This window comes from Poecilia reticulata, chromosome 2, assembly GCF_904066995.2.
Source record: "Poecilia reticulata chromosome 2, P_reticulata-male-v2, whole genome shotgun sequence".
Classification (NCBI taxonomy): Eukaryota; Metazoa; Chordata; class Actinopteri; order Cyprinodontiformes; family Poeciliidae; genus Poecilia; species Poecilia reticulata.
Window position 1 is genome coordinate 14148920 of NC_088831.1, and position 23923 is coordinate 14172842.

The following is a 23923-nucleotide window of genomic DNA, read 5'->3' on the forward strand; positions in this document are numbered from 1 at the left end:
AAAATAATACAAACTCTGATCTGTTTCTGCTAAAAATCTTTATTTTCTTTTTAAAAATACATCTGATTTTCTACAAAAGTATGAAAATATATTCTGAGAAACTGAAATACTGACTTATTCTGTTTATTAGATGATAAAACATTCGATTTGAGCCCTGAATGCAAAAGTGGAGACATTTTGTTAAAGATAAAAACACAAACATGATCACAAATTTACATTTAGACGTTTAAAATGAATAAATTTAGCCTAACTGAATCTAAACCATTAATTCCTAATTAATGCTCCACCTTCCTATCGCTAAGAACCATGGGAAATGTAGTAAGAAAAGTGCACAAAACTGAGTAAGTCATATTCAGGCCAAAAGTCAAACAAGAGAAAAACTCAGAGAACTTATTAACACTTTGGTTCATAATAAAACTTAATATTAAAGCAAATATTCAAATAAACCTCTTTAAAGTGATTTTAATGGCGTTAATAATCAGCCCAATAGCTCCCCCCAGTGGTGACAGCTCGGAACTACAATTTTGTAAAATCATATTTTTTCTGTTTAACAAAATTATTTTTGTGTGTTCATTAATGTTTAAATATCCTTAATTATTCATGTTTAAGCCAAAATGTGTCAAAAAGATTAATATTGTTCTGATTTAAAGTCTATAATTTGATATAAAACTCTCTGATTCAGCAGCCACTTGATTAGTGCTGATTAATTAATTGATTGATCCGAGGAAGCTGAAGTGGAACAATTTGAAGAGGAAGAGAAGAAGAGAACTGGCTGAGGATGACTTCATCGTTATCATCATCATCATCATCGCCATCACTCCAGGTCGAAGGTTGATTCCTGAACACAATAAAAGATAATTTATTACTGATTTTCTGATTATGTCATATGGATATTATTAAAATATTCAGTAATACAATAAATATCATTACATCATAATATCCAATTATTATTATAAATAATATTAATATCTCTAGTAATGTTTTTTATAATGGTTTAATTATAAATTATTTTGTTCACAATTAAAATCAGTGTTCTATTAAAATTGTATTTTTATTTAATCTTATATAACATGAATATATTCTAATATTATATCATAATCAGTGTTACACATTTTTTTTAATTTAATTAATATTTGCACTTTATAACATTAATGTTAGACATTACGTATTCAGTAATGCATCATATATAATTAATTCTATTACAATTGATTTTACTTTAGTTTTAGTTTCATTTATTTATTTAAAATTTAAGCAGCAATGTATTACTATGAACTTTATTATTAATATTATGACATTGTCATAGTTAATTGTAGATTGTTACATTTTTTAAACATTTTGTTTCATTTAACATGTAATAATTAAATATTTACTGATAATTTTTACTAACATTTTAGAAATGTATGTTTGTGTGTTTACAAAAAGGATTTTTTAAATTAATAAATGTCTCTTCAAACCAGAATGGTTCTGGTTAAGGACTACAAACGGCCAATAAAGAACTACAAGGACCAGCAGCTCTCACCGTCAATGGTGCTTCCTGTGTGGCGCCGCCTGGAAATATTCATCTGGAGAAACGACCTTCACCCCTCCGAAGTAATCCAGCACCCACACCTGGAACAAGACAGGGGTCAGAGACTGGGCCGGACAGAACCGGTTCTGATGGTTCTGGTACCTGAGTGATGTTGAATTTGGCGAAGAACCAGTTGTGGTCCGTGGGCCAGTCGATCATCTCTGGGTGTCGGCTGAACAGAGCTTTCTTTGCGAAGTCCGCCTCGGTCCCGTTCACCTGGAACACAGCGGGGTCAGAGGTCATGTGAGCCCCTGGGGGTACCTGGGTTTACCTGGGGAACAGGTGAGTGTTGGTACCTGCAGGACGGATCCAGACAGGATGATGTGAGCGCAGAGCGGGCTCTGAGGGTCGAAGCCCTGCTGCTTGCAGTAATCAGTCTGGGCCAGAGACATGGACAGAGACGCCTGGGGGTTCACCTGGAGGTCAAAGGTCACGCTTTATTAATAACTCATATGAGATAAGTTAGTAAGTAAAAATATTTTATACTAGTGCATAAACATGGTTTAATGTGTAAAATTATACATATGAATTTTAATTTCACAGCATTTTTTGTATAAATATTAAGAAACGCCAGCAGTCGGTTGTTATGGAACCTGATCACGTGACCCGATCTCCAAACTGCTGCGTCACTGTTTATAAAACCTGCTTTGTCATGCCGGAGCCCAACGTCACGTGACGTTTGTTTGTGTAACAGAACCTGGGTCTTCCGTTTACCTGCAGGTCCTGGACCGACACCTCCATGTGGGTCAGGTACATGTACGGGACCCCGGAGCTGGTTCCGTGGGGCCCGTCGCTCACCGAGAAGACGTTGGAGAACGGCTGACCCACCACCGGCTTGTGGCTGGAGATGGTGGCCATAGAGGCCCAGTCACACTGGTGGGCGACGAAGCGGGCCACCCGGGCCACCTGGTCGTGAGGAGGGATCTGGACCCGGCAGGAGGAGGAGCTGAGGCCGGCCCAGGAGAGGCCGAGGAGGAGGAGGAGGAATAGAAGAGTAGGCCGCAGAGCGGAGCTCATGGTCGGATCGGTGTCAGCAGGACAGTCGGTCACACGGAGCCGAGGAATAGATATAAACAGAACGCCAACTTCCGCTCCCGACTCTCGCAATAAAACCACTTCCGGGTTTCATAATAAGAGTTCAGTGTATAGAAATATCCAGAATTAATTTCTAAATAAATATTGAATGTAGTGGAAACTTAAAAACATTTATAAAAGAAACACAGCCAGGGGGAAAACTTTTTACATTTCATTAATCTCAGAAAAAAAAAGTAAAAAAACCAAAACAAACAATGTTCTATATAAACAGATAATTTGAGTTTAATTAAAAAAAATAGAAAAAGAAAATTGCTAGAAAAGCCTCAGTTTGAAAAGTCAAACATCTCGAAAAAAAACAAACTTTTTCTGAGTTTCAAAAGTGGAAAATGTTCCACTTGAAACTCAAATTTCCAAAGTGTTCTAGAAATAAATCTAAGAATCTCAAAATTTAGGTTTTTTTTGGTGGAAATTTACTCTTTTTACATCCATAATGGCCCTGAAACTACCATAAAATTACATCCAGACTGTTAGAAGGTAAATAAATGAAATGGCCAAAAAAAGGTGGCTTGTCACGATTTCATGATGCTCTTTTGTTTTCAGTTTCAAAATAAGAGGAGTTTTGATCAAATCAACAAAAAAATAAAATCTACAAACATTTCAAAGGACTTTTTTTTCTTTTTTTCAATTGCACAACATTTTAAATAACAAATAAGCTCAAACAGATTTTAATTCCAAAGATTTTATTACAATAACACATTTAGAATATAAACCAGAAAAACTGAAGCATAAATCAGTTTTCCTCCATCCCTCCTGGACCTTCAGCTGCACAGACGTTACACAGGTTCTCCTCCAGGTGGAGCCATCCCTGGCAACCGTTGCTACGGCAGAGACAGGGCACTTTCTGTTCCTGCTCCGAGTTGGAGGTGTGAGTGTCAGAGGAGTAGTTCCAGGTGAGCTCAGTGCCGGCTTTCACCACCCTGATGGACACAAAACCCATGAAAACACACCTGAGGGTAAAAAGGGGAGGGGCTTACAGTGACTCCTCCACCTCACCTGTTGGTGAAGAAGGCGATGATGGGGAAGGCGGGGTCATGGGAGTCCGTGAAAACGTTCTGGATGAACAAGTTGGGCTGGCAGCTGTGCTGTGGGCCGAGTTTAACATAAATAAATAAATAAATAAATTCCATCAAATCAGTAAAATCCTTTGTTGCTCGACTTTCATTTTTCCTTTCACTCAACTTTCCATGAACATTCCTTCGGACTCACGTTGATGAAGCGCCCGACGTTTCCCTCCTTGCTGGCGTCGATGAAGCAGACTTCCTCTCTCTCTGCTCCTCGTTTGAAGCACATTGGGCTGCCGTCCTCCTGGCTATCCATCGCCACGGCAACCCTCACCTCAGACAGGCCTCCAACCTGCAGAACCAGAACCAGTAGACGTCATCCAGCATCAGTAACTCACCAGGAAAACCATGCTGGACGGAACGAACCTGATCGTGGTTGTGAGCGGCACCGCTGGACTCGCCGGGTCTCTGGATCACCGGGACGTGCTGGGTGGAGGGGGCGGAGTCTGATGGAGGGGACGGGGCCTCCATCAGGTCGCTACGCGCCTCCAGGATGGGCGGGGCCAGCCATTCGGTGACGACCTCCACCTCGTCATCGGACGGCAGCTCGGCCCGAGTCAGCTTGGGAGGCAGCGGCTCCGTGGGGCTGTGGGCCCGGTGCAGAACCAGACCTGTCAACAGAACCAAGACTGTTAACAGAACCACAAGTTCATTTGTTTAAATATTTATACTGGGAACCAGCTGACCTGCGTAAATGCAGACGAATGTGCCTCTGTCCAGGTCGTCACGGCAACGGACCCCCCAGCCCCGGTCCTCAGTCTCAAAGACCTGGAGGCGAACTCTGACCCCTCTTTGGACCAGCCGGTTCTGGCAGCGGGCCCGGTCGCAGCCGCACCACGGACCGCACTCAAACAAGCTGGAGGAAGAGGAGGAGTAATGAGGAAGAGTTAGTGAGGAAGAAGAGGGTGAGGCGGTGCGGCCCCTTCTTACCCTGACTGGACCGGTTCCAACAGCCGCTGGTGACTGTAGCCGCGTCCCCCGGTCGTCATGGCGACACAAGCGCAGAGCCGCGCGTCGCTGCAGCCATCGCTGCAGTCGCAGCAGTTGTCGAACAGCGCGGTGCCGCGGCTCAGGAAGCAGCCGTGTGGCCAGCGGTCCTTCCGGTACTGGAAGCCCGCAGGTCGGGCCTGGCCCTCCCCCACTACCAGCTCCACGGGAACAGGCTCCGCCCCTCGGCTCAGGTCGGCCCGTGGCTGAGCCGGCAGAGGGGTCGGGTCCAGCTGCACCAGGTGGTTGAAAGTGAAGAAGTCCACCTGCAGAGGGGGCAGAACCGGGTCAGGTCTGGGTCAGAGCTGGTCAGAACAGGTCAGAGTGGGTCAGAGAAGATCAGAGCGGGCTCTCAGATCTGGTTCTGGTTCACCTGCAGGACGTCGTAACTCTCCGTCGCCGACAGGAAGGACTCGACGTCCTGGAAGTTCCTGAGGCTCTGTCCACAAGGCGTCTTGTAGATGACGTCCCAGTTGCCCCCAGCAACCACCGCATCCAGGCCGTCTGGGCCGGTTCCGGTCGGGGATGCCAGCGGCATGGCGCTCAGCCTCTTGAAGCCGCAAAGCAGTGGTACCTTCAGCGGGTTCTGGCCATACAGCAGCAAGCTGGACTGGGGGGTTCTGGGTAACCCGGGCAGGCAAGCCTGGGAACACACAGAGGTCAGAGGTCATCCCGTCACCGGGCCAGTTCTGCTCCTCCTTACCTTGCAGCAGGGGTGAGGGTGGTACTGCAGCTGGACCGGCGCCAGCAGAGGCAGCAGCTCCTCTCTGCAAGCAGGAGGCGACAGTCCATTGAAATGAGCCGGCAGCAGCCCTCCTGCGGACACACAGCGGGTCAGTCAGAACAGGCCCAGAACCAACACACAGCTGGACACATACATCATACTTTAATGATCCACAAAGGAAGGACGTTTGTAGCAAATAATAATAATAAAACAATAAAAACATTTAGTAGAAAACTAGAAAATCCTGCAGATATATTAATTGTGGTGTACCACAGGGATCTACACTGGGATCTCTACATTTTTTTATACAAGTTAATGATTTTACTATGATTTAGATTAGATTCTTATTTTATATTAGAGAGCTGTTACAGTCATAACACAAACCCAATATTTATAGTTAAACTTATTGAAATTGATAGAGAACAACGTTTTAAACTTTATGTAGAAAGATCATAAAACTTAAACAATATTCAAACAGATTTATTTGTATAGAGTAGTTAAGTACCTGAACCAATGACCACCTGGACCACGGAGGAGTCCTGGTCCGGAGGAGACCCGAGGGGAACGCAGTCCAGACACTCCAGCAGCCTCAGGGCCTGGACGTACTCTGAAACAGAGCCAGCATCACACCAGAACCACCCAGGACTGTCCGGACCCCAGCCAGAACGGACCAGCACCTTTATCTAGCGCCGTCTTCCTCTGCAGGGCCTGCTTCAGGTGGTCCAGGTGCTGGAAGACCCCGGTGAAGACCCGCTCCACGTCCTTCTCCGCCCAGAAGCTTTTCGCCCTCTCTGAAGAACCGAGACCAGCAGTTAGCTGCAGAACAGACACTGCGCCCTCGGCTGCTAGCATGTGGGAAGGTGTGAATACGCTCAGAAATGAAATTTTCAGGTTTTTCGATTAAATAAATAAGACACAGAAATAGAAAGAACTCTAAAATAAAGTTCAGATTGCCCTGAAGAACTGCGTCTGACTTGCCCTGACCAATATGGCGGCTACAAGCATCATTCAGACCGGAATCTGTAGTTAGAAATCAGAGTTCTGACCATCTAGAGGCCCAGTGTGACCAGTTATCTCCCAGTTTCAGTGGGCTCTACAGTCTTACCCACATCCCGTGGATCCAACACGTCCCCCATGTCCAAAAACAGCGAGTAGCGCTAAGCTAGCTCCAGCTGAGAACACAAAGACCGAGTTTGTGCTGGTACCGATCCACTCTGACTCAGAGCACTAACGGCTGACCGAGAGCTAAACCCAAATCATAATATTAGCCGGAAATCAGCCCCGCAGTTACCGGAAAAACGGTTTAAACACCAGATTAGATCCAATTTAACAAACCAACACAATCTGCAGCATGGTTTATGCCTGGAAGCTTCTTGGTTCAGGCGGACCGCCGTACAAGGAGTGGTTTTATTATACTGAGTTTTGTCTGACAGGTATAGTTTTATATTTAAAATACATTTGGCGAAATTTGCAGTAAATTTAAAAAATATCCACCACAAATATAAAATAATGATCGACTTAATAAATGTCTGTGACTTGTGAAACTATTTCAGTCAATTTTAAAATAAAAATAAATGTTCGTGTCTGCGAGGCAAAACTCGGGGCGTTATTTATGTAATGGCCCTCGCGGTACCCGTACTGCTACTTTGTTTACTAAATGACAACGATCATGTGTCATTTCGTTGATAATCCAATTATATATGAAGAATGAACCAGTATGTAACTGGAGGAGGTGCTGGTCGTTAATGGGAGGACCGGATGTTTACAGGCGGGTCACTTCCGGATGAGTTTTGTAACTATTTGATAAGCACTTATACAAGTTCTGATGAGGAGGGAGGAGGATCGGGAGAGGAAAGGTGAGAGCTGTGTCAGCATCAGACAGGTGAGGTTTTAAATTAGGATCAATGGAGGATGTTCTGGTTCCAGTTCCAGTTACCATCATGGAGAACTGAAGAGTTTTCCCCACTTTTTGCTGCTGCAGGTTGAAGGCTGGAGATGTCTGCAGTGAGGCTGTCAGTGAGCGAGGCCTTCTGGGCCATGTGTGCCGCAGACTCCCTGTCCATGCCGGTCCACTGGTATTACAACATCCAGGACATCAGCAGGGATTTCGGAGGCTGGATCAGCGGGTTTAACGCGCCTGCAGACAGACACCCGTCCAGCATTCTGGCCCTGTCCAACACAGGTACCAGAACCGGACCGGGTTTCAGCTTTAAAGCAAAATTGAGGAATTCGTCTAAATAGTGTTGAAATTGGAGCCATTCCTTGATGTCAACCTGGTTTTATCTAGTAGAAGAAATTTTATTTTTTAAATGAAATTTTAATTTATCACAATTTTTTTAATAGATTTTATTGGTTTAAAATTATCTTTTGCATTTATATATTTATTTTGACTATTTTAAAATGTACATGCACGTTTTTATATATATTTTTATATTATTTATTAGTATTTATCCATTCAGTCCAAAACTAGCTAGTGATTGGTATAACTGTTGGAAAACCCCAATGAGTATGGCCTGGTGATGGCAGCATCATTCTGTGGGGCTGGATCCCAAACCAGCCAGATAGCAACATTAATGTTCCGTGTCTCAACCAATCAAAATGCCTGAAAGGTTGTGTAATGGCAGCCATGTGTCACTGATGATGCAGTGTGTCAACTAGCACGTTTTTAATGACATTCCTTCTGCAGAACATCAGAGTCCTGAGAACCCAGCCTTGAGGAACTCCCTCGTTGATGACTCGCTTCTGACATGTTTCCTTCTTCCTGTTGCAGCCGGCAGCGGTCGCACCGCCTGGTCCACCGGCGCCAAGCGAGCCGACGTCGTAGGGAGTGTCATCCTCCATGACAAGCTGGACCTGTGGCAGTCCTCAAACGGCTCGGTCCACTACCACCAAGGTACCGGCGCTCAGAACCGCAGCTGTGTCAGAACCGGTGACTTTGTCGGGTCTTCATCGTCTGTCCGGTCCTGCAGGTCTCCAGGCCGGAGACAACACCCTGAACATCCTCTGCTCCCTGCGAGCAGCTCAGACCATCGTCTCCAGGCGTTTTGCCGACGTCTCCCAGCCGGAGGTTCGGGCCGCCGTTCTGTCCGACTACGTCCGGTTCCTGACCACGCCCGGCTCGCACGCCGACACCTATGCCGAGTCCTTCCACCGCTCGTTCTTCGCCGACTGGCAGGACGGCAGGCCGACGTCTCCCAGTGAGGTGAACCAGGATCTTCCCTCCACCTCCGCTGGTCATCAGACCAGTTCTGACTGTCTGGTTCTCTTCAGGTTCTGAAGTTTGCAGAGAAACGATCCAAACAGATGCTGAGCTCTCGGTTTCCTGACAGCCAGCTGGACGTCATCGGTTGCCTTCCCATGATCCTTCCCTTTATCCTGTTGTCTGCTTCGGCCAATGAGGATGAAGCTGTGAGCGAACACGACCCATCCGTCCTCATCCGTCTCTGAAGGTCCGATCTCATGTCGTCGTCTCTCCTCAGGTTTCAGCAGCGGTGGAGTTCGTGAAACTCACCCATCCTCACCCCAAAGTGCCCGAGTATGTGACAATCTACAGCCGGGCGCTCCACGCTGTGCTGGGCGGGGCCAGTGTCCGCCAGCAGGCCGAGTTCACCCTGAAGAGGCTGGAGGCCTGGGACGCCTGCCAGAGCTACAGCTGCAAGGCTGCCAGGTCTGTCTGAACCGGGCCAGCAGCTCTGCTGAAGGTTTTATACATGAAACGGCTGATTTACTTTGACTGTTCCAGGTTTCCAGCATCTTCTGAGGAGAGACTGCAGGTCCATCAGAACGCCGTGAGCCACCTGGGTCTGGCCTGCTACAACCGAGGTCAGAACCTACAAGCTCAACTTTAGCTTTACCTTATGTGAGCGATGCTAACCTTTGACCCGTTGAACCCACAGGGGCTCTGTCCAGTTTGTTCTACCTGGCCTACGAGTTTCATGACGACCCCAAAACAGGAATCCTGACCAACACCAACTGTGGAGGTCAGATCTCAAGACGTTAGCTGAAACAAAGCTAAAGTGGTGGCATCTCTAGCTGAATAATTAAATGTGCTAATGCGCTAATCATAACCATTAGCTCCTCTAGCGTTAAAACCCTCCTAGCGTTAAAACCCTTCACCATTTAACAGTATTTGGTGGAAGCTAATGCTAAATGCTACAGAAACACAGTATTTTGCAGAAGCTAAAACTGAAATGGTAGACTAACATAGTATTTAGCAGAGGCTAATGCTGAAATGCTACACTAGCAGTATTTAGTGGAAGCTAATGCTAAAGCTCTACACCAACATGAAATTTAGCTGAAGCTAATGGTAAAACACAAACTTTAATTTAATAATTCCGTCCTGTATGTTGTTTTAAATAAACTTATTAGAGAAGAAAGAGAGAAAGCAAAACTGTTGAGTAAACAGACTTCAAACTGGATCTCCTGGTGTTCAACCTGTTTTGGTCTCCAGGTGAAAACTGTAACCGCGGTTCGGCCCTTGGGGCCCTGCTGGGGGCCGGGGCCGCCCACCGCGGCGCCGCCATCCCCCAGGAGTGGAAGGACGAACTGAGAGATGCCCAGGAGTTCCTCCCCGACATCCTGAAGGAGATGCTGTAACCGTGGTGGCCCCCCCCGGAGGACAGGAGGACACCTGTTACCACAATGTACTGCAGCTTTATGATTCCAGCGTTTTCTGTTTACAATCATAATAAATTTGTTTTAGCTGTTTTTTATTATTTAATTATCTGAATGCTGATGTAAACATGTTAACTTTTAAAAGGGAGCTTCATTAAATAATGAGTTCTATTTATTATTTCTGCCTCAGTGTGCTCTTTCTGTTGGAAACTCTGAAAAACAAACATGTCCTGGAAATGATCCTGATGGATTTATTCATTAAATAAAGTCAGAATCTCAGATTAAAACCATCATATTTAGAGTTTAGTGCCTATTTAAATGGTTCAAACTTTATCGTCTGATAAACCAGAGTAGATTTCATTCTTTGAGTTTAAATTTATCTGTAAACATTTTGAAAAAAATTGGAGCCATTTTGCCCTGACAGCAGAAGAGGGCTGAGCTTTAATCTGACGTGTTTTTCTGTCGGGGTTTTTGTTTGTTTCTCTGTGAACTTTGATCAGTTTAAAACAAGCATGGCGTCCATCAGCAGACAAACGAAGAGCGTCTTCTTCTTCCTCCTCCTCATAACCGCCGCTCTCCCAGCATGCACCGGGACCCCAGGAGGTCAGTCCTGCTCCTTCTTCCTCCTCCTGCTCCTCTTCATCTTATTGTTGCTCTGGTACTGTCCGTCAGGATCCAACAGCTCGGTTCTGATGAACCGGACCTCCGTTCTGCTCCAGACTGCAAAATGCAGAGAAAAAACTACATAGTTTTATCATAAATGTAACTATATTTTGACCAAAATTTATAATCTAATGAAATATTCTGTCAGATATTTCTGCTGCAAACAAGTTAAATCAATAAAAATGAGCATTAAATAAATATTATTTTACTCTAAGTACATTGAAATACCTAGATTTAAAATAAAAATCAATTAAGCAAAAGAAATTATTACTTTTTTTGTTAGTAATAAAATTTTCCTACTTGTGGTTTATGAATCTTGTTTTTGTATTTATAGCTGGTTATGAAAAAATTTCTGTCAGGAACTTCAAGAAATTTGTGGAAAATATTTGAGTACCCAAAAATCATACTCAAGTAAGAGTAGCTCAAGTACAAGTAAAAAAGTATTTGGTAAAAGTCTACCCAAATTTAAATCATTTCATATTTAAAAAATAGATTATCAGATGGACAAAAATGTAAATTAAGTGGAAATTTTGGTATTTTAAGAACAAAAATGACAGTAACTCATACAAGTAGCAAAAAATAACAAAATCAGGCAAAATGTTTCCAGATCAGCTTCTTTCAATAAACAAAAACTTATGAAACTTTAACAAAAACTGCAGGTGTGTGTCTGTTTATGGTGAATTTAGTTTGCTTTTTAATCTGTGTGTAGAAAATCCATAGATTTTACTCCAGTAAGAGTAGAAACACTAAATAATAAAATAATTAAAATTAAGATTTCTCAAAAAAGTTACTCAAGTAAATGTAACTATTTCCTGCCTGTCACATGGTTCCAGTTTGAGTCCAGCAGCCGTTTGGTTGTTTCCCTGCAGGACGAATGTTTGTGTCCCGACGTGAAGCCACTGGTTTCCTGCAGCGAACTCGAAGGGCCAACACTTTCCTGGAGGAGCTGAGGAACGGAAACCTGGAGCGGGAATGTTACGAGGAGAAATGTTCCTATGAGGAGGCCAGAGAGATCATCCCGCAGCCGCAGCAGCTGGTGAGTCTCACCACCGTCTGAGATTTAAGTAAAGAAGTAAACTTACTCAAATGCTGTTTTTCAGAATATCTACTTCACCTGAGTAACATTTTTGGGAAAACTTAAAACTTTCACTCTTTCACACTTTTTCTAAGAGCTTTTGTTACATCAGGGGTGCTCAATGTGCGGTTCGGGGACCTTTTGTGGCCCTTATATGGATCCCAGATCAGGAAAAGCCGAATTTGCTGCTTCAGGCCGTTTAATGTTGGTGAAATTTTCACTGATCAAAGTTCTGTGCGAAATAAAACAGACAGTTAAAATTGGAAAATGTAAAATGTAAAGTGCAACATAAAGTATTAATACAGGGTTTGGCTTTTAATTGAATTTATTAGTAATAAATGTTCATTGAAGAGTGAAACATAAACTGTTCTTACTGACAAAAAAAAATCCAGAAAAAGATAAAAAAATTAAAAAAACGGATATAATTTACTGATTTTATTAATCTGTGAAACCTGCAAAAACTACAGAAATCTGATAGCTTTGCTTACTCAGCAAGTACAAATAAATAATAAAATTGTTTGTTCAATTAAAATAAAAATATTTGTAAAATGTTTGTCCCCCTGATTTATAGTCTGGCCAACATTAGCAGAAAACTTCCACAAATATTTTTGGCTAAACTCAAAAATATTCAAAGTATTTTAGCTTAACTTTGGCCGAGTTCCTGGTCCATCTCTGGTTTCACTGCCTGTTTTTCTCTTGTGCAGGAAAACTTCTGGAGGACCTACACAGGTACTGACCCGAACATTTCCCGCCTGCTGTGAGAACCGGGCCTCATGGATGTGTTTTGGTTTCCAGCGCCGAACCTCTGCCTGTCGTCTCCCTGTAAGAACGGGGCGACCTGCACGCGCCACCTCGCCTCCTTCACCTGTAAATGTGCCGCCGGTTTCCACGGGTCCAAATGTGACAAAGGTAGGAACCTGCTGAGAACTGGCTGCTGACGGGCCAGGTCCAGGATGTGGGTGATGTTCTGTTTCTGCCCGTTTGCAGTCCGATCGACCTCAACCAGGTGTCGCTATAGAAACGGCGGATGCGAGCATTTCTGCAGAGAGAATCCGGATCGCTCGCGGTTCTGTTTCTGCGCTCCGGGATACGGACTGGACCAGGACAACAGCACCTGTCTGCCCAAAGGTCAGAGCGGAGCGTCTTCTTCCTGTGGGTTCTGTCCGCTTCCCAACAGAACCGCACACTGAGCCTCCAGACTCAGGAAGTAAGACTGACCTCTGACCTCTCTCTGGTGCAGATCCGGTCGTCTGTGGGAGGCCGCAGGTCAATTTTGCGCCCCGGGTTGTTAGAGGGCAGGCCTGCCCCAAAGGTTACTGTCCATGGCAGGTGAGTCCAACACCAGACGGGTCCAAAACATTCAATTTCAAAATTCACTCAATTAAATGTGAAAAAACTAGTTTACTGTGATTTCACATTTTTTCGGTTTTACCTCCTCAACAATAAACACATTTTAATAAAATCTGTAAATAATTAAAGATCCAAACCATAAAACAAGTTTTAAATTGTTGCCTTATTAAACAAAAACTATTTTAAAATTTATTATATAGAAAATGCAAAATTGGTTTGTGATGTTTTTTGTTTCACCTGTTCAACAACAAAAATTTTAATGAATATTATTAAAGATTTATAACATAAAACAAGCTTTGATTTGTTGCCTAATTAAAAGAAAAAATTCGAAATTTATTAAATAAAAAAGGCAAACATTTGTGAGGTAATTTTTGTTTAACTTCATTAAGAACTAACAAATTTTTTATGAAATCTGTTTATCATTAATGATCCTAACATAGGCTTTGGACATTTGCCTTGTTTAAAGAAAACAATGTCAAAATGTAATCAATTAAAAATGTTAAAAAAAAATAGTTTTTTAAAAATTACCTGCACAAATTTTATAAAGTCTGAATATCATTAAAGATCCAAAACATAAAACAAGTTTTGATTGGTTTCCTTATTAAAAGAAAAACTATTTCAAAATTCACTAAATTAAAAATTCACTAAAATGGTTTGTGATGTTTTTAAAAACAAATCTCATCTACTCAACAATAAATCAAAATTATATGAAATTGTATGTCAGTAAACAAAAAAAAGGCTTCAGACTGCTGCCTTCTACTTTAAAAACTCACTAAATAAAAAAAATGTCAATTTTTGTTTTTAAAATGAAATCTGAATGTTAATAAAGATCCTAAACATAAAAAGGGTTCAGGTCACCTGAGTAAAGTTGGTCTTTCTTCAAATCTAACAAACATTTGTGCTGCCGTCATTTTAAAGATTTTAACAAAAACATTTCCAAAGGTCATCAGAGGTCATCGTTAATATCTTCAAAATAAAGCAGGACAAACAAAAAAATTTTCTGCCCAAAAGTCTGACACAAATTTTGTTAGATTTGTAGAAACCTGGGGGTCAACATCACTCAGGTCTTCAGAGGTCAGGTCAAGGTCATTCATGTTTGTTCCAGGTTGCTTTGTACGAACACAACCGATTCAGCTGCGGCGCCATCATCCTGTCAGACGTGTGGATTCTCACCGCAGCGCACTGCGTCTGGCGCAAACCTTCAGCCATCTTACACATCTACGTAGGTGAGGTCACTCTTCAAGGTCAAACTCACAGCCTGGCGGTTCCTGACGATATTTAACCTGAATGCTGGTCACTGCCAGGCAAACATGACCTAGAGACAGAGGAGAAGACGCAGCAGCATCGGCGTGTGCTGAACATCACCATCCACCCGGACTACGACCCCGTGACCACCGACAGCGACCTGGCCCTGCTGAAGCTGCACCGCCCGGTGAAGCTGGGCCTCCACGTCATCCCCATCTGCCTCCCGGCTCGGAACAGCACCTTCGCCTGGACGCTGTACAACGTCCGCCAGGCCACAGTGTCCGGATGGGGCCGCCTGGTGGAGGCCGGCCCCATCGCCCGCTACCTGCAGTGGCTGGTGTTGCCCAGGGTGCCGTTGCAGGAGTGCCGCCTCCACACCCAGCTCAACATCACCAAGAACATGTTCTGCGTGGGACACAGACGGGGCGGGCAGGACGCCTGCGAAGGCGACAGCGGCGGCCCGCTGGTGGTGAAGTACAAGAAGACGTGGTTCCTGACGGGTGTGGTGAGCTGGGGGAAGGGCTGCGCCAAGGAGAACATGTACGGCGTCTACGCCAAAGTCACCAACTTCCTGGACTGGATCGAAACTTTGATGGCTACCGGCTGAAACGGCGCAGGTCAAAGCAGCGCAGAGTAAACTGTGTTAGGAAAGTAGAAATGTCTGTAGAAATATAGTTACATTAACCCAGCGACAAGCTCAAAGTTTAGATTTAATGTCTGAAATTTCTTCTGTGGGTTTACATCTGGACAGAGGAAGGAAATCTGTATTAATGTTCCAGAGATTCATAATTCTGTCATTTATATGTAATAAACATACATAATCAGGCAAAACTGTGTTTTTCTTTCTACATAATTTCAACATTTAATCCTCAGTCATTAATGAACGAGTTTTCATCCAGGTGGGACAGAGGCTAACCGAACTGTTGGGTACAGATGTCCACCACCACAAGTCCTGGAAACTTAGTTTATAACAGAAGGAAGTTAGCCTGTTAGCATCGTTAGCTTGTTGACAAACTTTAGCAGGATAAAACTGACATTACCTTAAGCTAATGGGTTTCTTGTCGATCAGTTTTTTCTCAAAATCTTAAAGTTTGACTTTAGTGTAACATTTACAACAGATTATATCTCAGACTTTGACTAATCCAAACTACCACTTCACCAGTTTGTACCCAAGGATTTACCAGAACATTAGCAGCTCCTCTCTTCCTACTTCGCTTTCCCACCTGCTAACAAACCGCTCACTTATTTGTGAGGTATTGTTAGGAATCAAGGAGACATTTTGTTTTCAAAAAATGTAAAAATCACATATTTAATGTTTTTTAATCAGTATTTCTTCTGTTATTGAATCTTTTCACAACTCTGCTTGACTTGTGGAAGGTTTCTGTTTAGTACCACTAGAGGGAGCTCCAGTGCTCCTGTTAAGAACCTCAGGTCCAACCGAACCAATGGTAGACTGTTGCATAAATGTTTGTTTTGAGGGCAGGAAAGATTAACTTAGTGTTTTTTATTATTTTTATGCGTCTTTTCTCCCTTCTTCATTCAGTGTTTTGGTTTCTTCTGCCAGCAGATTAAAGTTTGAGTTTGATGTCACTCTCACAGCTTTCTGTCTTATTAAATAAAGGTTTTAATGTTTATATCAGGACCTGATGAGGTTTGAGAAGGAAATATTTTCTGAATTTGGTCAGCAGAAGTTGCTGAACCTGAGGGCATTGATCAGCCAGTGTTTCGTCACCAGGGGTGTCTCCATGTGACAAACTACAGACTAGTGGTGAGAGGGGGAGTTCAAGACTTTGTACCTTTAGAAGAGCGATGGTAGCGTTCTGATGAAATCAACCATGTTGCTGAGGGTCTTCGTCATCTTCGTCTTCATCCTCCAGGACTCCCAGCCGGTTTCAGGTGAGGAAGATCCAGACTGAACCTGTACGTTATTCATGGTTTAGCAGAACTGAAGCTGAGGTAAATCCTTAATAGTTTGTGTTGAGTTAACAACAAGCTAGCCGGCTGCAAAGCTAACATCTACTGGTGTCACATTCTGATTGCCTCACCCAACAACCCACTGGTGACAAACACCCTTAAAAGGTTCAGTTCAGCAAATGACCGAAACCTTCTGGATCTCCTAGCAATAGCAAAACAAGCTACCAAAGCATCAATGAACCTTTGGATCTTAAATCTTCCTCCTCAAGGCTTGTTTCTGGAAAGAAGACAGTATAAAGTGAGCAGATTTGTCAAAAGACAATTAGACAAGCTTCCTCTTCTAAGACTAGTGGTGCTGGAATGCCATGCAGTGTATCACGAGAATATTTCCAGTAATTAAACTCAGGGAACAGTATGGCAAACAAAGAGAGTCTGCTATCTACAGATGTCAGCGCTGAAATGGAGCAACATGTTTCTCCTGGTTATGTTTAGTTCATTACTTTCCAGGAATGGCTGCTACCTGTAAACAAGAGCAGCTAGTAGAGCCTTATTAGGGTCTCCAAATTAAACAATTAAACTAACAGAGGAAATTACAAGATGTGTTTTTGTTCCAAAGCAAAAATCGTATCAGCCGCACATTGACTTATATCTACCTCAACAGGTAAACTGATGTTTTCCAGTGAAGGCATGTGATTTATGCTTCTTTGTGTTCCACAGTCTTTCTGGAGCAACATGAGGCCAATGGCGTCCTGATCCGGACTCGCCGGTTCAACTCTGGCTGGTTTGAGGAGCTGAAGGTGGGAAACCTGGAAAGGGAGTGTTTGGAGGAGAAATGTAGCTTTGAGGAGGCCAGAGAGGTGTTTGAGCACGACGAGATAACGGTGCGTTATGTCGCAGACACTATGAGGGTCGACGATTCTAACTCATCGAGCAAGAAACTAAAATCCTGTTGGTTTTTGTCTTTTCTTCAGAACGAGTTCTGGAAACGGTACTCCAGTAAGTAATGATTGTCAACATAAACCAAAAAAAGTCTGACCTTCTGGTAACGGAGTCAGGGAGGAGAACAGTACATCCACCAGAGCTTCCTGTATGTTTGCAGGGTTTTACGAAAAGTTTCACATTCCTACGACAACTGCTGACCGTTTATAATCTGCTGAATATTTCTGAACACTTGGGGTTGGATTAAAATAGGTTCATGACCGTCAACAGTTATCAGCCGTAATGTTGGGGGACATTTCTGTTAAATAATAACGGTGTGTTTCTGCCCCAGTCCCTGACAGATGTACGTCGGCCCCCTGTCAGAACGGAGGGACCTGCATCAATAATGAAGAGTCCTACACCTGCTTATGTTTTCCTCAGTTCATGGGACTCAACTGTGAGTTCGGTGAGCAAGAAAAGACATTTTATCATGGATTAACAACCAGTATTTTAATTTCCTGTCTTTTTCAAATAACTTCAGTTACTGTTATTATTTCCGTCTCCAGAGCAGCAGACGGAGTCTGACAGTTGTCTGCTGGAGAACGGAGGCTGTGATCATTTCTGCGATGAAGACGCGTTTGGACGAAGGGTAGCATGTTCATGTGCTGATGGTTACGAACTGGACGCAGATGGACGAAGCTGCATTACTAAAGGTTTACTGCTACTTTAGATCATTTACAAACTTTCATTCTGACTGAAAATTTTAGTAACACAATAATCATCTACATAAGCGTTTTGTATTTTAATAAATACAAAACTGGATTGTAAGCTACCTACACCAACGTTCACTTACAAACCAGAAAAAGTTTTTTTCAGGTTTCAGAGACAGAGTAAAAACCTTATTATGGCTTCCTCCAAATAGATCAATTTGTCATCAGCGTAAAAAGAGAACTTTAAAACCATCAATGCCTTTTTGAATAATAAAAGGATCTAGTATAGATCCCCGTGGGACACCATTTCTTAAAAAGGAAGCTGGTAATTATCTGGTTGCCAATTTAATAGCAAAATTGGCAACCAGATAATTACTCCTAACTTGCTGAGGAGTTATTTTGTCCTATATCAGCCCTGGTAATCAACTGTCCAATCAAATGGTTGTTTCAGCACCAATAGCGTGCGGCACGGTCCCCGTCCTCCAGAAAGTAACCAAAGACATGCATCTGCTGAGGATTGTGGGGGGAAGCGAATGTCCGAAAGGTGAATGCCCCTGGCAGGTAGGTGGAAGATAGAGTCTGATTTTACTGTCAGCAAACGGACTTCAGAGTTACAGTGAGGGCTGAAGCCAAACACGTTCAGCCTGCTAAGACTGAAGAGGAGGCCGATGTTTTCATGGAATGAATGCTGAAATCTTAATCCTTCCTTGAAGGTTTTACTGACGTATAAAGGCAAAGGTTTCTGTGGAGGAGTGATTTATAAACCGACATGGATCCTCACAGCCTCTCACTGCCTGGAGAACACCAACCCGCAGTTCCTGAAAGTGGTTGCAGGTATGAATCGATCCTTTCAACAGCAAAAAAAAAAAAAAAACAATTTAAACCATTAGAGACCAGTTCAAACTGGTTCCTGCGCTGTCTTCCAGGTGAACACGACATCTTGGTCAACGAGTCCACTGAACAGGTCATCCAAGTTGTCGAGATCATCATGCATGAGAATTACGTGAGCAGTACCGTGGACAACGACATCGGCCTCCTACGCCTAGCTTCTCCCATAGTTTACTCGCCGTACGTGGTTCCGATCTGCCTGCCGACTCGGCCGCTGGCTGAACGGGACCTCTGGGCGGTGGACCTGCACACGGTGAGCGGCTGGGGCAGGCGGGGCGAGAACGGGCCCACCTCCGTCCTCCTCCGGCGAACCAAGGTGCCCCGCATCCGGAAGCAGACCTGCAAAGAGCAGAGCGGCGTGCTGCTCACCGAGAACATGTTCTGTGCCGGGTATTTGGACGGTCGGACGGACTCGTGTAAAGGTGACAGCGGCGGCCCGTTGGTGACCAAGTTCAAGAAGACGCGCTTTCTGCTGGGGATCGTCAGCTGGGGGAAGGGCTGCGCCCGACCAGGCAACTACGGCATCTACACCCGAGTGTCCAACTACCTGGAGTGGATCCAGAACCGAACAGCGACACCGGCGCAGAGTGGAAACACCACAGAAACCGTCCCTAGCTCTGCGACTGTAACTGTACAGTAATCTGAATAATTTATCCAAACAGATGGAGAACAAATTGAAAAAATTGACTTTCTTTCTACAAGTGCCATATGCAAACTTAAATTAACAGCAATAATAAAATGAAGGTTGAAATATATGTAAGGGAGCAAAAATATTTAGCTCCCATGTAACCATTTTAGTTAGTAAGCCACATTTAAAATATTTATTCTGTAAACAGAATAAATATTTCTGTTTACAGCAATATTTATTTCTATAAATGCATTTAGTTCTACAGTTAGCTTGCTAACTGTTTAACTATCAAAATATTTAGGTTGTATCCAAATATTTTGTTTGCTAATTGAATATTTAGCTTGGTAACAGAAGTATTTAATGTGCCAACTAAATATTTTGATTACTAACTGAATATTTAGCTTAAAAATATTTAGCTGACTAATTAGCAAGCTGAATAATTAGTTTGCTAACTAAATATTTTGATTGCTAACTGAATATTTAGGTTGCTAATTGATAATTTCAAATGTATCAATTGAGACTGTGACATTTACACATGTCTTGGTCCAAAATGCCTTTTTTTATTTTTTTTAGGGTTTGTTGTGTAGAAGGTTAAAGGTTTAGGTCATTCATTTGTTTAAATGAGTTAAAGAAAATATATATTTTGTGGTTTAATTGTTAATTTCTTCGCAACTGGAAGAAGGAAAATAAAACATTTAGAATGTCCAAATGTTTCTCACTAAATCTATTTCTAACCATCTCTTAGATGTAAAATTCACAGCAAATGTTTAAATCAATACAAATAATAAACAAATGCAAAGGGGTAAATATTTCATAAACTAAGCATATCCTAGTATGTCATATCCTGTGTCCAGGTAAATCTGAGTCCATCTGAGTTCAGCAACATTTACTGACACCTAGTGGACAATTAGAGGCATAGCAATAAAATGAAGTCCTCACTACTCACTACTCAATAAAAATATATTTAGTGGATTTTTAACAGTAAATAAGAAATATGTTGCATATTTACTGCAATCTATTGTAGAAAACCTGTAAGATCAGTTCATTTTATCCAAATACAGTTAAAAATTTGATTAGGATTTTCTTATGATGAAAGCTTTAGTTATGAACAGTTCAACTTTTCTAGCTTCATTAGTCGTACTTCTGCAGTAACTGTGAGGTACTTTTCCATACTGCTTGTGTACAGCGAGTGAAAAGCGTCCAAAGTACCAGAGATCTTTGTTTGCAGAGCAGGTTGAGGCTCCAGAGCTGAACCGCCTCTGATCTCAGTCCTGATTTTCTCTGTGACGTTCAACACTGCAGACATGCTGCTGAGGAGCTTCTGCCTGGTTTCTGCTCTGCTGTGGGCCGTCCACGCTGCTGAAGGTTGGACAAAAAACATCCATTAACTCAGATTACTGCTTTAAGAGACACACACCTGAATGGTTTGTTTTAAGATTTAATCCCAGAAGTTGATTAGATAAACATCCGAATCTACCAGGTATCTTTAGGAGCTTCTACTGTGTTCACACATTAATTAAAGAAAACGCCGTGAAGGTGAGTAACAGACAAATGGATGCACCGTCTGCAGTGTTTGTAGAGAAACATGAAGCCGCTTCAGTGCTGCGCAGATGGAGGAGAGCGAACAGCGGTTTCCTGGAGGAGCTGAAGCAGGGGAACCTGGAGAGGGAATGCATCGAGGAGATCTGCAACTACGAGGAGGCGCGGGAAGTCTTCGAGGACGACCAGCAGACGGTGAGCAGCTCGCTCCTCTGGATCTCTGCTGCACCCGCTGGTGTCCGGAGAATAAAAACACTCACAAACTCTTTCTGTTCGGTTTCAGAGGGACTTCTGGAAAACATATGATAGTAAGTTTCTTACAGCGCTCACCCTGACTGATCCAAGAAATCTGCTGAAACTGAAGTCAACCTTCGTTAATTTGGACCCTACAATTATTCCAATCTGTTCCGTCAGAAAAGGACCCCTGTCTGGTGAACCCGTGCCTTAACAACGGGACGTGTATCTACATGGGAGCCACCTATGAATGCCAGTGTCCGGAGGGATATGAGGGACGGTACTGTCAGACAGGTACTGCATTTATTTTAATATTAGATGTCTAAATGTGGAGAAAACAGCTTCTCTACTGCATAAGCTTTTCTTGTCAGTCTTTGAAGACACGCTGGGTTGCCTATACCAGAATGGACACTGTGAGCATTTCTGTGACGGTTCTGGAGAGAGGCGTAAATGTTTCTGCGCTGACGGCTACCAGCTGGCAGACGATGGAAAGAAATGCGTCTCTAAAGGTGAAGGAAAGGTCACAGCGCCCTCTAGTTTACATGGACGTTTGCTGATGATGTGATTGTGTTCAGTGGCGTTCCCCTGCGGACGGGTGGCCTCTTCAGTCACCCGACTCAACCAGACCATGCAGGATCAGGTCAGGCAGGTGGGAGCTAACCACTGTAACCATGGAGACTGCCCCTGGCAGGTAAACACTGCTGCATCCCACAGTGGCGGCCCCTGCAGGCTGCCGCTGTGTTCAGGTCCTTCTTAAACCAATCGGACGCCGGTTGGTTTAACATCCAATCAACCAGATTATTCAATAAGTAACTCTTAATTTTCTTCATCAGATTCTGATTAAGCTGAATGGAAGCAGCCACTGTGGCGGAGTTCTGGTCCGACCGGACTGGGTCATCACCGCGGCCCACTGCGTTCATGGGAAGAGCCTCCAGCAGCTCACTGTGGTGGCAGGTACAGCTAAAATCTGAACTGTAATCACCTTTAAATATTGGCACTCCACAAACTATCTAGGGAACTAAATTATTATCATATTTACTAAATGTTTTATATAAAAAAATCTAAACTGGACAAAGTTTGTCATTTTGTACAAAAGCGTTTAAATGCCAGAGCTTGAAAATAAATTCAGGAACATTTATCTTGTTAAAACACAATAAAGTTCCTTGTTAAAAATGAAAAAACCTGAATTTGGTGAGGTTTCTTGTTTTAATTATGACATTTAAAAAGACATAAAGGAGTACTATATTTAGGTTTTAATAGACGGGAAAGTTTCCCATATGAATACTGCTCTTGAATTTATTTCCAAGCTTTAGCAGGTGAACACTTGTGTAATTTTCAGACCTTTAAGTGATTCAAAACTTCCAGCTCAGTTGTGATTTAGAATTAAATCTGTCTTTATTGACCAGGTGAAAACGATCTGGATCTGAAAGGTGACACAGAGCAAACATTTGACGCTAATGTGGCGATTCCTCATGACAACTACAACCCAGCAACAGGCGACAGCGACATCGCCCTCATCCGGATGAACGGGTCTGTCGTTCTGAACCGGTACACCATCCCCGTCTGCCTTCCCACCAAACACTTTGCTGAACGGGAGCTGCTGCTGGTCCGGTACCACACCGTGTCCGGCTGGGGCAAGAGGACCACCGGGGGGAACGCCTTCGCCTCCTCGGGCCGCCTGCTCTCACCCACCCTCCGTAAGATGAACGTCCCCATCGTCCAGAACTCCCAGTGCTCCCAGAAAGCCAAATTCAACTTCACCGACAACATGCTGTGCGCCGGGTACCTGGACGGAAACCAGGAGAGTTGCCGTGGCGACGACGGCAGTCCGCTGGTCACTGAATACGGCTCCACCAGCTTCCTGACGGGCGTGGTGGCCTGGGGGCGGGGCTGTTCTCACCGGGGGTACTACGGGGTCTACACCAAGGTGGCCATGTTTGTAGACTGGGTGGAGGAAACCATGAAGAAGACACCGATTCTGGATGTCCTGCAGGAGCAAACAAGAGTTTAAACTCAGAAAAGATTCAAAATGTTAGTCCATGTTGTAGAACAGACAAAGTTATTCCATCTGTTCTCAGGAGGCAACGTAAACAAATAAAGCCTGGAATAAAAACATCTCTGACTTCAGAAATTCTTATGATTTAAAAATATTTTATTACATATTTGTTGAAACTGTCACTATGTCTTAACATATAATCTGAAAAAATCAAGATCTTCTGCCTTCTTCTCCCAGTGTTAACTAGGAACAACCAATCAGAGCCAGGAGGCGGGTCTTAGCGCTGTCAATCAAGCCTGTGTGCGCATTGGAATCTACTAAATCTCCTGCTTAAAATTTATTTTAGATGCTACATTCTCAACCTTCTCATCAGAACTGAACAGGTTTTTAAATCCTGCTGTCCACACAAACCATAAGTCATCACATTGTCAGTCCTCCCTACGGAGATCCACGACTCTCTGGAGAGTCAGGGGCGTAACAGAGGACCAGTACCGACCTGGGCAGGAGGGCCGCTCACAAAGGGAGAAACCATTACTCTAATCAATATAAAAAGCCAAATTATAGTACGGAAATACACTCAGAGACCATGTACTTAACTTCTGGTTAGATGAAACTAAGACTGAGGTGTTTGACCATTGTTACATTGGAGAAGTTTGCAAGCCTGAGAAAGCTTAAGACTTTCTGGCTGAAGGACAGTAAAGTCCTGATGTCGGGC

General features: G+C 43.4%; 6 protein-coding genes across 8 annotated transcripts; 4 read left to right on the forward strand and 2 right to left on the reverse strand.

Moving 5' to 3' along the window:
* Positions 1-19: 19 nt before the first annotated feature.
* Positions 20-2658, reverse strand: creg1 (cellular repressor of E1A-stimulated genes 1). Its single transcript, XM_008398223.3, has 5 exons — positions 2282-2658; positions 1864-1983; positions 1670-1783; positions 1520-1608; positions 20-838 (listed from the first exon to the last, which is right to left on the reverse strand). The coding sequence occupies exons 1-4, from the start codon at positions 2582-2584 to the stop codon at positions 1522-1524; spliced, it is 624 nt and encodes a 207-aa protein (XP_008396445.1). The 5' UTR covers positions 2585-2658; the 3' UTR covers positions 20-838; positions 1520-1521.
* A 667-nt stretch (positions 2659-3325) lies between these two features.
* Positions 3326-6837, reverse strand: setdb2 (SET domain bifurcated histone lysine methyltransferase 2). Its single transcript, XM_008398235.3, has 11 exons — positions 6540-6837; positions 6112-6225; positions 5940-6041; positions 5414-5526; positions 5084-5353; positions 4654-4976; positions 4410-4579; positions 4090-4334; positions 3869-4015; positions 3656-3744; positions 3326-3579 (listed from the first exon to the last, which is right to left on the reverse strand). The coding sequence occupies exons 1-11, from the start codon at positions 6568-6570 to the stop codon at positions 3393-3395; spliced, it is 1791 nt and encodes a 596-aa protein (XP_008396457.2). The 5' UTR covers positions 6571-6837; the 3' UTR covers positions 3326-3392.
* A 218-nt stretch (positions 6838-7055) lies between these two features.
* LOC103457826 (uncharacterized) lies at positions 7056-10226 on the forward strand. 2 transcript variants are annotated; one of them, XM_017303690.2, is made up of 9 exons: positions 7056-7316; positions 7416-7616; positions 8205-8327; positions 8404-8636; positions 8705-8842; positions 8914-9101; positions 9177-9256; positions 9331-9414; positions 9885-10226. In XM_017303690.2, the coding sequence occupies exons 2-9, from the start codon at positions 7430-7432 to the stop codon at positions 10028-10030; spliced, it is 1179 nt and encodes a 392-aa protein (XP_017159179.2). In that variant the 5' UTR covers positions 7056-7316; positions 7416-7429; the 3' UTR covers positions 10031-10226. The 2 variants fall into 2 exon arrangements, with proteins under 2 accessions (XP_017159179.2, XP_008396471.2); XM_008398249.3 differs by having other exon boundaries at positions 7056-7290.
* Positions 10227-10321: 95 nt separating this feature from the next.
* Positions 10322-15404, forward strand: f7l (coagulation factor VII, like). Of its 2 annotated transcripts, none has more exons than XM_008398257.3 (8): positions 10322-10651; positions 11581-11747; positions 12491-12515; positions 12582-12695; positions 12774-12938; positions 13027-13115; positions 14242-14362; positions 14441-15404. In XM_008398257.3, the coding sequence occupies exons 1-8, from the start codon at positions 10561-10563 to the stop codon at positions 14986-14988; spliced, it is 1320 nt and encodes a 439-aa protein (XP_008396479.1). In that variant the 5' UTR covers positions 10322-10560; the 3' UTR covers positions 14989-15404. The 2 variants fall into 2 exon arrangements, with proteins under 2 accessions (XP_008396479.1, XP_008396487.1); XM_008398265.3 differs by having other exon boundaries at positions 12774-12914; positions 14441-15400.
* A 464-nt stretch (positions 15405-15868) lies between these two features.
* On the forward strand, positions 15869-20597 carry LOC103457846 (coagulation factor VII). The gene is made up of 8 exons (XM_008398278.3): positions 15869-16277; positions 17013-17176; positions 17267-17291; positions 17566-17679; positions 17780-17926; positions 18375-18484; positions 18637-18757; positions 18850-20597. The coding sequence occupies exons 1-8, from the start codon at positions 16205-16207 to the stop codon at positions 19449-19451; spliced, it is 1356 nt and encodes a 451-aa protein (XP_008396500.1). The 5' UTR covers positions 15869-16204; the 3' UTR covers positions 19452-20597.
* A 76-nt stretch (positions 20598-20673) lies between these two features.
* Positions 20674-23327, forward strand: f7i (coagulation factor VIIi). The gene is made up of 8 exons (XM_081613194.1): positions 20674-20804; positions 21010-21173; positions 21262-21286; positions 21393-21506; positions 21584-21721; positions 21788-21903; positions 22046-22166; positions 22619-23327. Exons 1-8 carry the CDS (start codon positions 20744-20746, stop codon positions 23221-23223), a joined length of 1344 nt encoding a protein of 447 aa, XP_081469320.1. The 5' UTR covers positions 20674-20743; the 3' UTR covers positions 23224-23327.
* The last annotated feature ends 596 nt before the right edge of the window (positions 23328-23923 follow it).